The sequence below is a fragment of the Xenopus laevis genome, chromosome 2L (assembly GCF_017654675.1).
Source record: "Xenopus laevis strain J_2021 chromosome 2L, Xenopus_laevis_v10.1, whole genome shotgun sequence".
NCBI lineage: Eukaryota > Metazoa > Chordata > Amphibia > Anura > Pipidae > Xenopus > Xenopus laevis.
The window spans coordinates 11159027-11171976 of NC_054373.1; the positions used below are offsets into that span (position 1 = coordinate 11159027).

Genomic DNA, 12950 nt, shown 5'->3' on the forward strand with positions numbered 1-12950 from the left:
CAGGCAGCTGTTATCTTGTGTTAGGGAGCTGCTATCTGGTTACCTTCCCATTGTTCTTTTGTTTGGCTGCTGGGGGGAAAAGGGAGGGGGGTGATATCACTCTAACTTGCAGTACAGCAGTAAAGAGTGATTGAAGTTTATCAGAGCACAAGTCACATGACTTGGGGCAGCTGGGAAATTGACAAAATGTCTAGCCCCATGTTAGATTTCAAAATTGAATATAAAAAAATCTGTTTGCTCTTTTGAGAAATGGATTTCAGTGCAGAATTCTGCTGGAGCAGCACTATTAACTGATTCATTTTGAAAAAAAATTTTTTCCCATGACAGTATCCCTTTAATGTTGATGTGAGAAGCAATCTACATAGTTTTCAAAGTAAATTATGAAATATAGACTGACTAAACATTTGTAAGTATTTGCTGTGAAATATTTAGGTTCTGTTGCAATCCATTTTCTTTTTGAAGTCTCATAATTACGTGGAGTCCAACCGGGTGCAATTCAAGGGTTTAGGATTTCAGTGGTCACAAAATAAATGCAGTGCATTTGCTTCTAAAATAAACTCTGGAAGAATTTGTTAGAGAGCTGCATCTAAACAAACCACATCCTAAAACCAAGGAACTATCAAAACAAGTGTGGGCTAGAGGTGTAAATCTATGAACACAAGGAAATGGGGTTTTTGTCTGTGTAAAATGGATTGAAATCATACACCTAGATTGTAGGGCGAGTCATCCAGTAAAATTCTCTTGGATATTTTTCTCCGATTCTCGATGCCATTCAGGGATGAATTTTGAATTCTGCTTTGGCTATTTCACGTTGTTACTAACTGCAATTGTTTTATTATGTTCATTGTGATTGTTGTTTTGTAACAGGATAGAATTTTGTGAATTGTGTTTCTCTGATTTGTAATGAACTGAGCAGTGGCTCTCCTTCACTTCCTTGTTTGTTGATGCACCATGGACCGTCCCACATTGTCCATTGGCAGATGAAATTTTTTAACCTGAAAAATCCCCAAACTGATCGATATGCATAATACATGAACATCTGTTGGGATCGACAGGCCTTCATACACATAAAAATAAAGCCGTGTATATTTGCCTATGACCTTTCTTCGAGCACAAAACATCTTTCTACTTTTAACGATTTTCTGGCTAGTGTGTGGATAATTTGTGTAACTGTCTTCATAATTTCGGTTATAAAAAGAAAATAAAATCCCAAACTTTGAACGTTCCTGGAGCACCATTAAATCTAGACTCTGTCTGGAGAAAGCCATCCACCAAAATGGAGTCACTAGATAAGGAGGACATGAGTTAGACAAGCAACCAAGATGCCAGTGGTAACTTAGAAAGCTGGAGAGATCCACAGCAGAGATGGAAGTAACAAACCATTGGCCAACTGTAACCTGGATTTTCAACAAAATTGGACAAAAAGAAAACTACGCTTTTAACTTTTTTTTTTTGGCAATGTCGGATCCTGCTTGGAGTTTGTTGAATGGAAGATGGGATTCAGAACATACATGGATAATGGTTCCTTGGTCAGAAGCGATGTAACTCTTTGGCCCACATGGTAGTGGAAGCATCACATTGTGGGATACGTTTTATTCGCAGGGACTGTAAATCTGTTTAGGAATGGGGACAAAAATGTTTGGTTATCTACTAGAGACCCGAGATTAGGACATAGGTTCACTTTCCAGTAGGACAATTCTGATCACACTGTAGTAGTTTAAAGGGATCCTGTCACCGGAAAACCTGTTTTTTTTTTTTTCCCAAAACACATCAGTTAATAGTGCTACTCCAGCAGAATTCTGCACTGAAATCCATTTCTCAAAAGAGCAAACAGATTTCTTTATTTTCAATTTTGAAATCTGACATGGGGCTAGACATATTGTCAATTTCCCAGCTGCCCCTGGTCATGTGACTTGTGCCTGCACTTTAGGAGAGAAATGCTTTCTGGCAGGCTGCTGTTTTTCCTTCTCAATGTAACTGAATGTGTCTCAGTGAGACATGGGTTTTTACTATTTAGTGTTGTTCTTAGATCTACCAGGCAGCTGTTATCTTGTGTTAGGGAGCCGTTATCTGGTTACCTTCCCATTGTTCTTTTGTTTGGCTGCTGGGGGGCAAGGGAGGGGGGTGATATCACCCCAACTTGCAGTACAGCAGTAAAGAGTGACTGAAGTTTATCAGAGCACAAGTCACATGACTTGGGGCAGCTGGGAAAATGACAATATGTCTAGCCCCATGTCATATTTCAAAATTGAATATAAAAAAATCAGTTTGCTCTTTTGAGAAATGGATTTCAGTGCAGAATTCTGCTGGAGTAGCACTATTAACTGATGTGTTTTGGAAAAAAAAACAGGTTTTCCGATGACAGGATCCCTTTAAACTACTACAGTGTGATCAGAATTGTCCTACTGAAGCAGCACTATTAACTGATGCATTTTGAAAAAAAAAAAATTTTTTCCCATGACAGTATCCCTTTAAGATGGCGTACGTGAAGATCGGGGGAAATTAGTCTCCCAGCGACAAATTTTCGCTTCGGGCGACTGATCTTCCACCAAAATGCCGGCGAATCATAATTATTGCTGCCGGGAAGGCATTTGTGGAGATTACTCAACTGAAGAAGAGATTTGTTGCTGGGCGACTAATCTCGCGCCACCACCCTAAAGCTAAGGACCTGAACACGGCCCAGTCAAAGCCCACAATTTAAGAATCTGTGATTATTTTAAAATTGCTGTTCGCCCACTGTAACCGACGGAGCTTGTGCAATTTTGCCAGGAAGCATGTGTACACATTGCAGGATCCAGATGTGCACAGCTGCTACAGGCTTGCTCCGAAAGACTCTTTGTAATTGCAGCCACAGGTGGACTACCAAATATTGACTTGGAGTTGAATACATATGCAACCAGCTAGTATCGCCTTCCTTGTTTTGATTAACTTTTGTATTGTGATAAAAATAATTTTGCACCTTGAAAGTATTTTAATGCTATAACTGTAAAATGTGCAAAGCTCTGGGGGGTTAATTTTGCAAAATAGTGTACCTACAAGTTTTTTATTTGTCTGACCTGCCAGTTATTTTTCCTAGCAAGACTTGAGAAAGTTAAGCTCAAGTCAGATTCAATACTGATCAATGAATAAAATATACATTTATACAGTTAAATGAAGTGTCATTGATTTACCAAATTCCTACCCCCATCAGTACACCTGGTATACATATACAGTATAATGAGGTTGTTGTAAATACAGTATAGGATCCCTTATCCGGAAACCCGATATCCAGAAAGCTCCGAATTACAGAATGGCTGTCTCCCATAGACTACATTTTATCCAAATAATCCAAATTTTTAAAAATGTTTTCCTTTTTCTCTGTAATAATAAAACAGTAGCTTGTACTTGATCCCAACTAAAATATAATTAATCCTTATTGGAAGCAAAACCAGCCTATTGGGTTTATTTAATGTTAAAATGAATTTCTTGTAGACTTAAGGCATGAAGATCCAAATTATGGAAAGATCCATTATCCGGAAACCCCCAGGTCCAGAGCATTCTGGATAACAGGTCCCATACCTGTACTACCATGAGGCATGATTCAGATTTGCACTTTTGCCGGCAGCAACTACCCATCCTGGATGTTTTGGGTGTCACGCTCTGTCTAGGGCCTACCTGCACCTCATGTTAAGTGGAGAGAGAATGCCTATATGCTACTGATTATCGTACATATATCCATGGGGCTACTGTAAGAAGCTATAGACAGTCATTTTTTTGGCCCATGGGGCCTGTTTGGGCCTCTGTGTACTTAAAGGGATTATGTCATGAATTTTATCATGTAGTTTTTGTTTATAAATTTCACTATTACACTGCAGATAATTAACTCTACAATATAAAATTTCATTCCTGAACCAAGAAGTTTTATTTTTTGTAGTTGTAATATAAGTGTATAGGTGCATCTCAGGTCATTTAGCTTGGTCATGTGCTTTCAGAAAAATCCAGTGCTGCACTATGGAACCGCTTTCTGACAGGCTATTGTTTCTCCTATTCAATAACTGAAGGAGTTGCCGTAGGACATGGATCTTTACTATTGAGTGCTGTTCTTATATGTACTAGGTAGCTGTTATCTGGTTACCTTTTCATTGTTCTGCTGATTTGCTGCTGGGGTGGAAGGGAGGGGGTGATATCACTCCAACTTGCAGTACAGCTGTAAAGAGTGATTGAAGTTTATCAGAGCACAAGTCACGTGACTCAGGGCAGCTGGGAAACCGACAACATGTCTAGCCCCATGTCGGATTTCAAAATTAAATATAAAAAAATCCATTTGCTCTTTAGAAAAACAAATTTCAGTGCTGAAGTCTGCTGGAGCAGTACTATTAACTGGTGTGTTTTGAACAAAAACATGTTTTCCCATGACTGTATGCCAGGGCCTATTTTGAATCCTAGTCCAGACCTGCATGAATACTGCCCTGCTGCTTAGGCACTTTGCATCCAGACCCACCTTTCTTAAATGACATCTAAAGTTTTCTGCCTTGCTGCATTTATGTATCCATAACAGGTCAACTACGACAATTCCAGACTAGTGTTCTAGAGCACTAAGAAGTGCAAAATTGCGCCCTTTAGTTCTCATGCAATACAAACGTGTGTCCAGAACCTCGGCGTGTGCTGCAGTTTGGCCCTGGTGGGCGCATGGTGGCCTGTCTCTACTGCCTGCCCTATGATAATATAAGGCCCCTTTGCAGCAAATCTGGATATTTTAAAGTGCCCTGGAGTATGTTATGATGTAGTCACTGCGTTAGTCCACTAAAACATTTTTATAAAAAAATTGGCATCCGATTTGACGATACATCTGAAATTCCATTGATATTATTTTCCCTCGTTGGTATTATAAAGGATTGGCTGTCGGTTTTTATTTATTTTTTGCATATTTGTGTTTTTTAGGTGCTTCCCAAACGGCTGGACTGGCTGGGAAATGAACATGGCAGAAGCTTTGAAGAGATGGTAAGCTGTTGCTGCTGAGTCTTAAAAGGCTTTAGTAATGCCAGAAGATTAAAAAACAGTTTCAATGTAAAAATAAAAACTGGGTTAATAGGCTGTGCAAAATAAAAAATGTTTTAATATAGTTAGGCAAAAATGTAATGTATAAGGGCTGGAGTGACTGGATGTGTAACATAATAGCCAGAACACTACTTCCTGCTTTTCAGCTCTCTAACTCTGAGTTAGTCAGTGACTATAAGGGGGGCCACATGGGACATTACTGTTCATTGAGTTTGCAATTGATCCTCAGCATTCAGCTTAGATTCAAAAGCAACAGTTATGACATGTGCCCCCCCCCCTCAAGTGACTGATTGGTTACTGCCTGTTAACCAATCAGTGGAAACCAAGAGAGCTGCAAAGCAGGAAGTAGTGTTCTGGCTATTATGTTACACATCCAGTCACTCCAGCCTTTATACATTACATTTTTGCCTAACTGTATTATACACATTTTTTTATTTTTCACAGTCTATTTACCCAGTTTTTATTTTTGCACTGAACAATTCCTTTAAATGTTAATGGTTCAATTTAATAATGAAGTGTTTGCGAGGCAAGTATGGAGGCTGCATGCAGTATTAAGGTGAGATGCATTACTGTTTTGCTTATGCTTTTACTACATGACTGATTTGTTTATTTTCTAGATATCGGCGAACAAACACGTGTCTTCTGACCATTTACTTAAAATTTGTCAGCATCTCGGCTCTCTCCTTGGCAACATTATTCCCTGTAATGTTCAAACAGGATCTTTATTAGGTGCTGGGAAACAGTCTCTTCTGAGGACGGAAAAAGGTAATGGGGTATTCATTCTTTGCACTCCTACACATGTTCTTATTTGGGGGACTGCCTTATGGTATCAACCTTCCCTGTTTTATTAGTTGTCTTACATCAATGTGAACTACAGACAGGACTTTATGGCAAGTCTGGGTGGGTGGGTGGGAATAAGGGTTGTTTTGACAGATTTAAAGTGGAAATATACCCCCTATTTTTACATGAGTTCAGTCAGTTGGACAGTGTAGCAAAGGTGCTGTAGCATAACTTCCAGAAATAAATGTTAAGGATGCACCAAATCCATTATTTTAGGATTCCGGCAAATACCGAACCGAATCCAAAGGAAGAATTAAGGAGAACTGCGAATTTCTAATAAAAAATCTTTACCTCCTTGTTTGTTGGACGAAAAGCTGCATAATTTTTAAGGATTCAGTTCGGCCAGGCCCTTGGATTTGTTCATATCTGAATCCTGCTGAAAAAAGCCGAATCCCAAAACGAATTCTGGATTCGGTTCATCCCTAATAAATTGAAGGGGGTTATTTATCAAGGGTCCAATAGTAGTTTTTTTTTTTTATACCTTGAATTACTCACAACTGGAATGGTTTCTTATTTAAGAAAAAACTCCAATGCAAATAAACTAGATTCAGTGAATTGTTGTTAATAACCTGAAAACTCGAATGAATCTAGTTTTCTGCGGGAAAAAACTTAAAATCGCTCAAATTGATTGAGTCTTCGGGCAAAAACCTCCAAAACAAACTCTAACATCATGAAGGCTATTAACATCTTCAAAGGGGTGGTTCGCCTTTAAGGTAATTTTTAGTATGTTATAGAATTGGTCTTCATTATCTATTTTTTTTTTTTTTTTTATAGTTATTTGCCTTTTTCTTCTGACTCTTTGCAGCTTTTAAATGGGTGTTGCTGACCCCCCACCCCTCCCAGAGTGTCACTTTAATTTAACCCCACTGTGCAATGACAGCTGGTGCTGCTTGTTGCCTGAAGTTTGTAGTGGCTGCAAAACACCAGCAAATACCCTGCCATAGAAAATACTAAGAATTATCTCTGCTAAAAACTCTCAAATTGCATTATAAAAGTGTTTTAGCAGCGAATTGTCTGTGGCAGGGGTATCTTCTGGAGTTTTGTAGCCACGACATCTAGCAGTGCTCATCATTGCCTACAGGGCTATCACACACTAGGGGGCAGATTTATCAAGGGTTGAATTGAAAATTCAAATTTTCGAGTTTTTTTAATAGTCCAAACTGTCAAATTCGACTAGGGAGCTATTCAAATTTGATTCAAGGTTTTTTTTTTTTTTTTTAAATTCGAATTCGATTTTCAAGATTTATCGTACTCTGGCCCTTTAAGAACTCAAATTCAACTATTCGCCACCTTAAACCTGCCAAATTTCTGTTTGTTAATGGGAGACCTTCAGGGATCAATTTGGAGTTGTTTGCAGCCGGATTCGAATTTAATTTGAGTTTAGATTTTTAGATTTTATTGATTGGTGGAATTTCGAGTTTATGGGAGATTTAAAAAAAAAACTCATGCATTTGAAATTCAACCCTTAATAAATGTGCCTCTAGGAGACTAGTTGCCCATGGTAAATATGTGCTACCGCAGGCAACTAATCTGCCAATGCTTTCCCATTGAGATTGTCATCTGGCGACAAATCGCCTCTCCTTCAGACGACTAATCTCCTCAAACTGCCTTCCCGCCGGCTAGAATCGAAATTGCCGGCTGGATGGCACTCGGAGTGATTTGTTTTCCGAAGTCGCCCGAAGTTGCCTCCACGTTTTTCTCTGCCCTTAACATACACTAAAGCAAATAAACGTTTTTCAGGATGCAAGAATGTCCAGTGGAATAGACAGATGCTCGCGGCTCTGCACAGAGGAAGACCTCCTGAAATGCCTATTAACATCAGGTTTCCTCCAAATGTTGGTAAGCAAACTTTTTCACTGAATAATAAAAAAAAAAATGTATTGTTTAAAAACGTTATTTCCTTCTTTTAATGTAATTGTCTGTTGCGCCCTCAATGTCTGCTTTATGTATTGCAGCGGAGGTGAATTATGGGAAACATTTGTCCGGTGCCCTCAGCATTACATCAGGTTTTCCTGTGCAACTTTACCAACGTATGAAGATGCACAGGCGGATTCTCGGTCACCGCTCTTCCGTTTACTGCGTCGCATTTGATCGAACGGGTCACAGAATTTTCACTGTGAGTGCCTTTTTCACTTACGCATCTGGGTTTGAAAAAAGACAACCTGATCTATGTGAAGTAGAGGATCCGCACTCACTGGGCTTATAAAATAAAGATAATCTTTATTTTAAGAACTTCATCCTGACGTTTTGGCCCAACCCTTTGAGAAAGGCCTAGGGTTGGGCTGAAACGTGAGGTTGAAGTTCTAAAAATAAAGGTTATTTTTACTTTATAAGTCCTGTGAGTGCGGATTCTTTTGGACATATATGGAGAATCTTTGATATTTCTGAGTTTAAACTGTTTATTTAAAAGGGTGGTTCACCTTTAAGTTAACTTTTAGTATGTTATAGAATGCCTAATTCTAAGCATCTTTTTTTAATCGGCCTTCATTTTTTCTTTCTTATAGTTTTTGAATTATTTGCCTTCTTCTTCTGATTCATTCCAGCTTTCAAAAGGGGGTCACTGACCCCATCTTAAAAGCAAGTACTCTGTAAAGCTACAGATGTATTGTTATTGCACCTTTTTGTTAGTCTTCTTTCTATTCAGGCCTCTCCTATTCATATTCCAGTCTCTTATTCAAATCAGTGCATGGTTGCTAGGGTAATTTGGACCCTAGTAACCAGACTGCTGAAATTGCAAACTGAAAAGCTGCTGAATAAAAAACCACAAATAATAAAAAATGAAAACCAATTGCAAATTGTCTCAGAATAGCACTCTCTACATCATACTAATGGTTAACTCAAAGGAGAACAACCCCTTTAAGGTGATATTAAAGGGGTGGTCCACCTTTAAGTTAACTTTTAGAATGTAATAGAATGGCTAATTCTAAGCAACCTTTCAGTTGGCTGTTTTATTTATTTTTTTACAGTTTTTGTATTAGTTGCCTTTTTTTTCTGACTTTCTAGCTTTCAAATGGGGGTCATTAACCTCATCTTAAAAGCAAATGCTCTGTAAGGCTACAAATGTTATTGCCACTTTTTATTACTCATCTTTCTATTCAGGCCTCTCATATTTATATTCCAGTCTCTTATTCAAATCAATGCATGGTTGCTAGGGTGATTTAGACCCTAGCAACCAGAATGGTGAAATTGCAAAATGGAGAGCTGCTGAATAAAAAGCTAAATAACTCAAAAACCACAAATAAGAAAAAATGAAAACCAATTGTCTAAGAATATAACTCTCTACATCATACTAAACGTTAAGGGCAAAGGTGAACGACCCCTTCAAGATTTCTTTAAGAATGTCCTCAAATAAAACCAGTCCTGGGCTGTAAAACAAAGTTACCAGTCATACAGTTGGGTCTCTGATGTAGTGACCTAATCATTGTGTTTCTGTTCTTGAACATTAGGGTGCGGACGATGGCTTGGTGAAGATTTGGTCTGCACACAATGGTCGCTTGCTAGCTACTTTACGAGGCCATTCAGCAGAGGTCTCCGAACTTACTGTGAACTACGAAAACACACTAATTGCTGCTGCGAGCTGTGAAAAAATTATTCGTGTGTGGTCTCTCCGAACCTGTGCACCAGTGGCTGTGCTCCAGGGCCACTCTATCTCCGTTACCTCATTGCTAGTAAGTGATTTTTTTTAACTTAATTTCAGCGCTACACTGTTATACCAGTTACAAACTTAAGTTTAGATGAACTTTTTTGAAATACAGATACGGGATCTGTTATTCAGAACGCTCTGAATTACTTCTCCAATAGACTCCATTTTATCCAAATACTCCAACATTCCTTTTTTTCTATAATAATAAAATCGTACATTGGAAGCAGAACCAGACTATTGGGTTTATTTAACGTTACCTATAGTAGATTTAAGGTATGAAGATCCAAATTACAGAAAGATCCGTTATCTGGAAAGCCCCAGGTCCCGAGCATTCTAGATAACCTGTCCCATACCTTTAGTATGAGCAAATGCACTTGTGGTGTAACCAGGAGATGGTGAAACTGATGGAAATTGTGCCTTGTCTAGATTTCTCGGTTTCTAAAGCCTGCTCCTCAATGTTATTTTAGTGATTAATCCTCACTAAGAAAATTTTTGTAAAAAAAGGGTTTTATATTCTCCCTTTACAATTTACTATTAGACTCTGGCTACACAATGCAGTTTTAAAGTAGCACAATAAAGCATCTGTGCCAAATTCATTCACATTAAAGGAGAACTAAAGAAGTAGCTAGAAATGTACATTATGTTTTGTGCTTCTGTACCAGCCCAAGGCAACCACAGCCCTCTAGTAGTAAAGATCTTTGTCTCCAAAGATGCCCCAGTAGCTCCCCATCTTCTTTTCTGCTGATTCACTGCACATGCTCTGTGCTGCTGTCACTTACTGAGCTTAGGGACCCACTCACAATATACAGTACACATAGAATAGAAATGTCACAGTATAAGGCTGATTAGTAATTAATACAGATAATTACTACATGGCAGCACAGAAACCAGTGCAATTAGCATCAGAATTTAATAATCGGCAAACCTGTAGCATCAGCTTATATTACAGGGGAAGCTCATTTTCTGCTGGATAATTAGTGACGACCCATAAGCTTAGCTTCTCAACAGCCAATCAGAGCCCACTGAGCATGTGAGTGTCACAGACACTTTCCAAGATGGTGACCCCCTGTGACAAGTTTGAAGTCCTGGATCATTGCTGCTATTGACAAGCTGAAACTTTAGGCTAGTGCTATAAGTTCAGTATGTAAAATATGGCATTTCTAGCCACATTTGTTTTTAGAGTTTAGTTCTTCTTTAAGGTTTTAGTTCTACTTCAAAGGGCACCTGTTGGGCAAAAATATTATCCCCAACCAAAGGTGCGGGTTATAGAGCCCGCACTCCGGTTGGGAGTAACAGTAGGGGTTTTTTTTTCTTTTTTTGCCAGCACTAGGACATTTTGCGCCCCGGGAGGGAATTCCAGGGTGTGAGCGGCCATGTTGTATATAACGCATGTGCTTCCGATGTCATGCGCCTGCGCATAATATCTCGGCATTCGCTCATTATGTACTCGTACTGGGAGCTCCCTCTTGGTGTGGATGGCCTAGCGCTGGCGGGGGGCAATTAAAAAATAAATAAATAAATAAAAAGTTACTCCCAACTGGAGTGCGGTCTCTATTACCCGCACCTTTGGTTGGGGATAATATTTTTGCCCAACAGGTGCCTTTTAAGTCTGACACACAATGCGGTTGATCTGCTTTTTTTCGCAGCTTGTGTTTTGTACAGCGGTAGAGAAAAGTGTATCCACTCACATTCACACCCTCGTCTATCTCCACTGATGGCACCGTCCTGCGTACAGCTACACCGAGCAGGCTTTATCCCAAAAACATGAAACATGGGTTTTTAAGCTGAAATCCACTTTGTGTAGCTGCAAACAGACTGATGCAGGTCCTGTCACTGGAGTGAATCCTTTTTTCAACTTTTAGGGGAGCCCTTACCACAAATGTTTTTTTTTTTTTTTAATTAAAACTTTGATTGGGGACCCTGGCCGCCAATGTGTTTTTTTTTTGTTTTTTTTTTAAAAAAAAAAAAAACAAAAACAAAAAAAAACCGTTTATGGGGTGGCCCTGGCACCAATGGTTTTCTTTTAACTTATAGGAGGCCCTGACCACCGCTGATGTCTGTGTGGGCTTTATACTGTGCTGTGGACGGGATCTGGGTTGGGACTTGGGGGCCCGGCTGCGGTGGGCAGGGACCAGAAAACTTTGCTGTCCGTGATTACTGATGGCGGCCCTGCTTTATTGAATTGGACTTGTTGTACTAGCAGAGGAGTTCAGAAAGCTTGTGATCCAGGCCTTTAAAGATGGCTGCAGCAGGTTGTAATCTTGGAATTGTTAGGCCAACTTTTTGGTATCTGTCATATTGCACATGCCCAGTGTGCTCTGGACTGCTGCTGAGAAACTAAGCTAAGAGGTAGTCAGAAATTATCAAGCAGAACATGAGGTTCATTTTTCATAGCATCTGGTTTTTATTCAATTCTTTGCAGAATAAAACCAAAGAATTGGTTTTTGAGCCACCCTGCAATCTTAATGAATTGGTAATATTGTACCTGTGTTTATGCACAACTCTCCATGAAGAGGTAGTGTGCAAGGGGCTATGTGCTATAGTGTTTGTATTTTCTATTCTAAGCTGCAGTGCGTTTTATGGAGCTGTTTTTTAAAGGGATTCTGTCATGATTTTTATGATGCAGTTTTTATTTCTAAATTACACTGTTTACACTGCGAATAACTCACTCTCCAATATAAAATTCCTGAACCAGCAAGTGTATTTTTTAGTTGTAATATTGGTGTGTAGGGGCATCTCAGGTTATTTTGCCTGGTCATGTGCTTTCAGAAAGAGCCAGCACTTTAGGATGGAACTGCTTTCTGGCATGCTGTTGTTTCTCCTACTCAATGTAACTGAATGTGTCGCAGTGGGACCTGGATTTTACTATCGAGTGTTGTTCTTAGATCTACCAGGCAGCTGTTATCTTGTGTTAGGGAGCTGTTATCTGGTTACCTTCCCATTGTTCTGTTGTTAGGCTGCTGGGGGAGAGGGGGGTTATATCACTCCAACTTGCAGTAAAGAGTGACTGAAGTTTATCAGAGCACAAGTCACATGACTGGGGGCAGCTGGGAAACTGACAATATGTCTAGCCCCTTGTCAGATTTCAAAATTAAATATAAAAAAAATCAGTTTGCTCTATTGAGAAATGGATTTCAGTGCAGAATTCTGCTGTAGCAGCACTATTAACTGATGCATTTAAATTTTTTTCCCATGACAGTATCCCTTTAACGTTGGTAAACACTCTCAAAGTTTGCAATTTACTTACTAGGTCTAACCAATAATGTTTTGTAGTTCAGTCCCCTGATTAATGGTTCCGTGAGGTACCTGATCTCTACTGGAGGTGATGCAACAGTCTGCTGCTGGGAATGGGACGTGGACACCTTACAGTTTAAGTATGTTGTATTTTTAATCGTTCTTTTTACTGAATTGTTGCCATATTGTTTTCTAA

At 39.2% G+C, this 12950-nt stretch overlaps 1 protein-coding gene across 3 annotated transcripts in view; it reads left to right on the forward strand.

Moving 5' to 3' along the window:
* The window catches only part of brwd1.L (bromodomain and WD repeat domain containing 1 L homeolog), a 63462-nt gene that overhangs the window by 12686 nt on the left and 37826 nt on the right, over window positions 1-12950 (forward strand). For 2 of the 3 annotated variants that reach the window (XM_041581542.1, XM_018245892.2), the window contains exons 4-9: window positions 4921-4980; window positions 5655-5802; window positions 7618-7716; window positions 7833-7993; window positions 9324-9545; window positions 12794-12894. In XM_041581542.1, coding sequence (XP_041437476.1) covers window positions 4921-4980; window positions 5655-5802; window positions 7618-7716; window positions 7833-7993; window positions 9324-9545; window positions 12794-12894 — 791 coding nt within the window. Of the gene's footprint in view, window positions 1-4920; window positions 4981-5654; window positions 5803-7617; window positions 7717-7832; window positions 7994-9323; window positions 9546-12793; window positions 12895-12950 lie in introns of those variants that run through there. The other variant, XM_041581543.1, reaches the window with a different exon arrangement.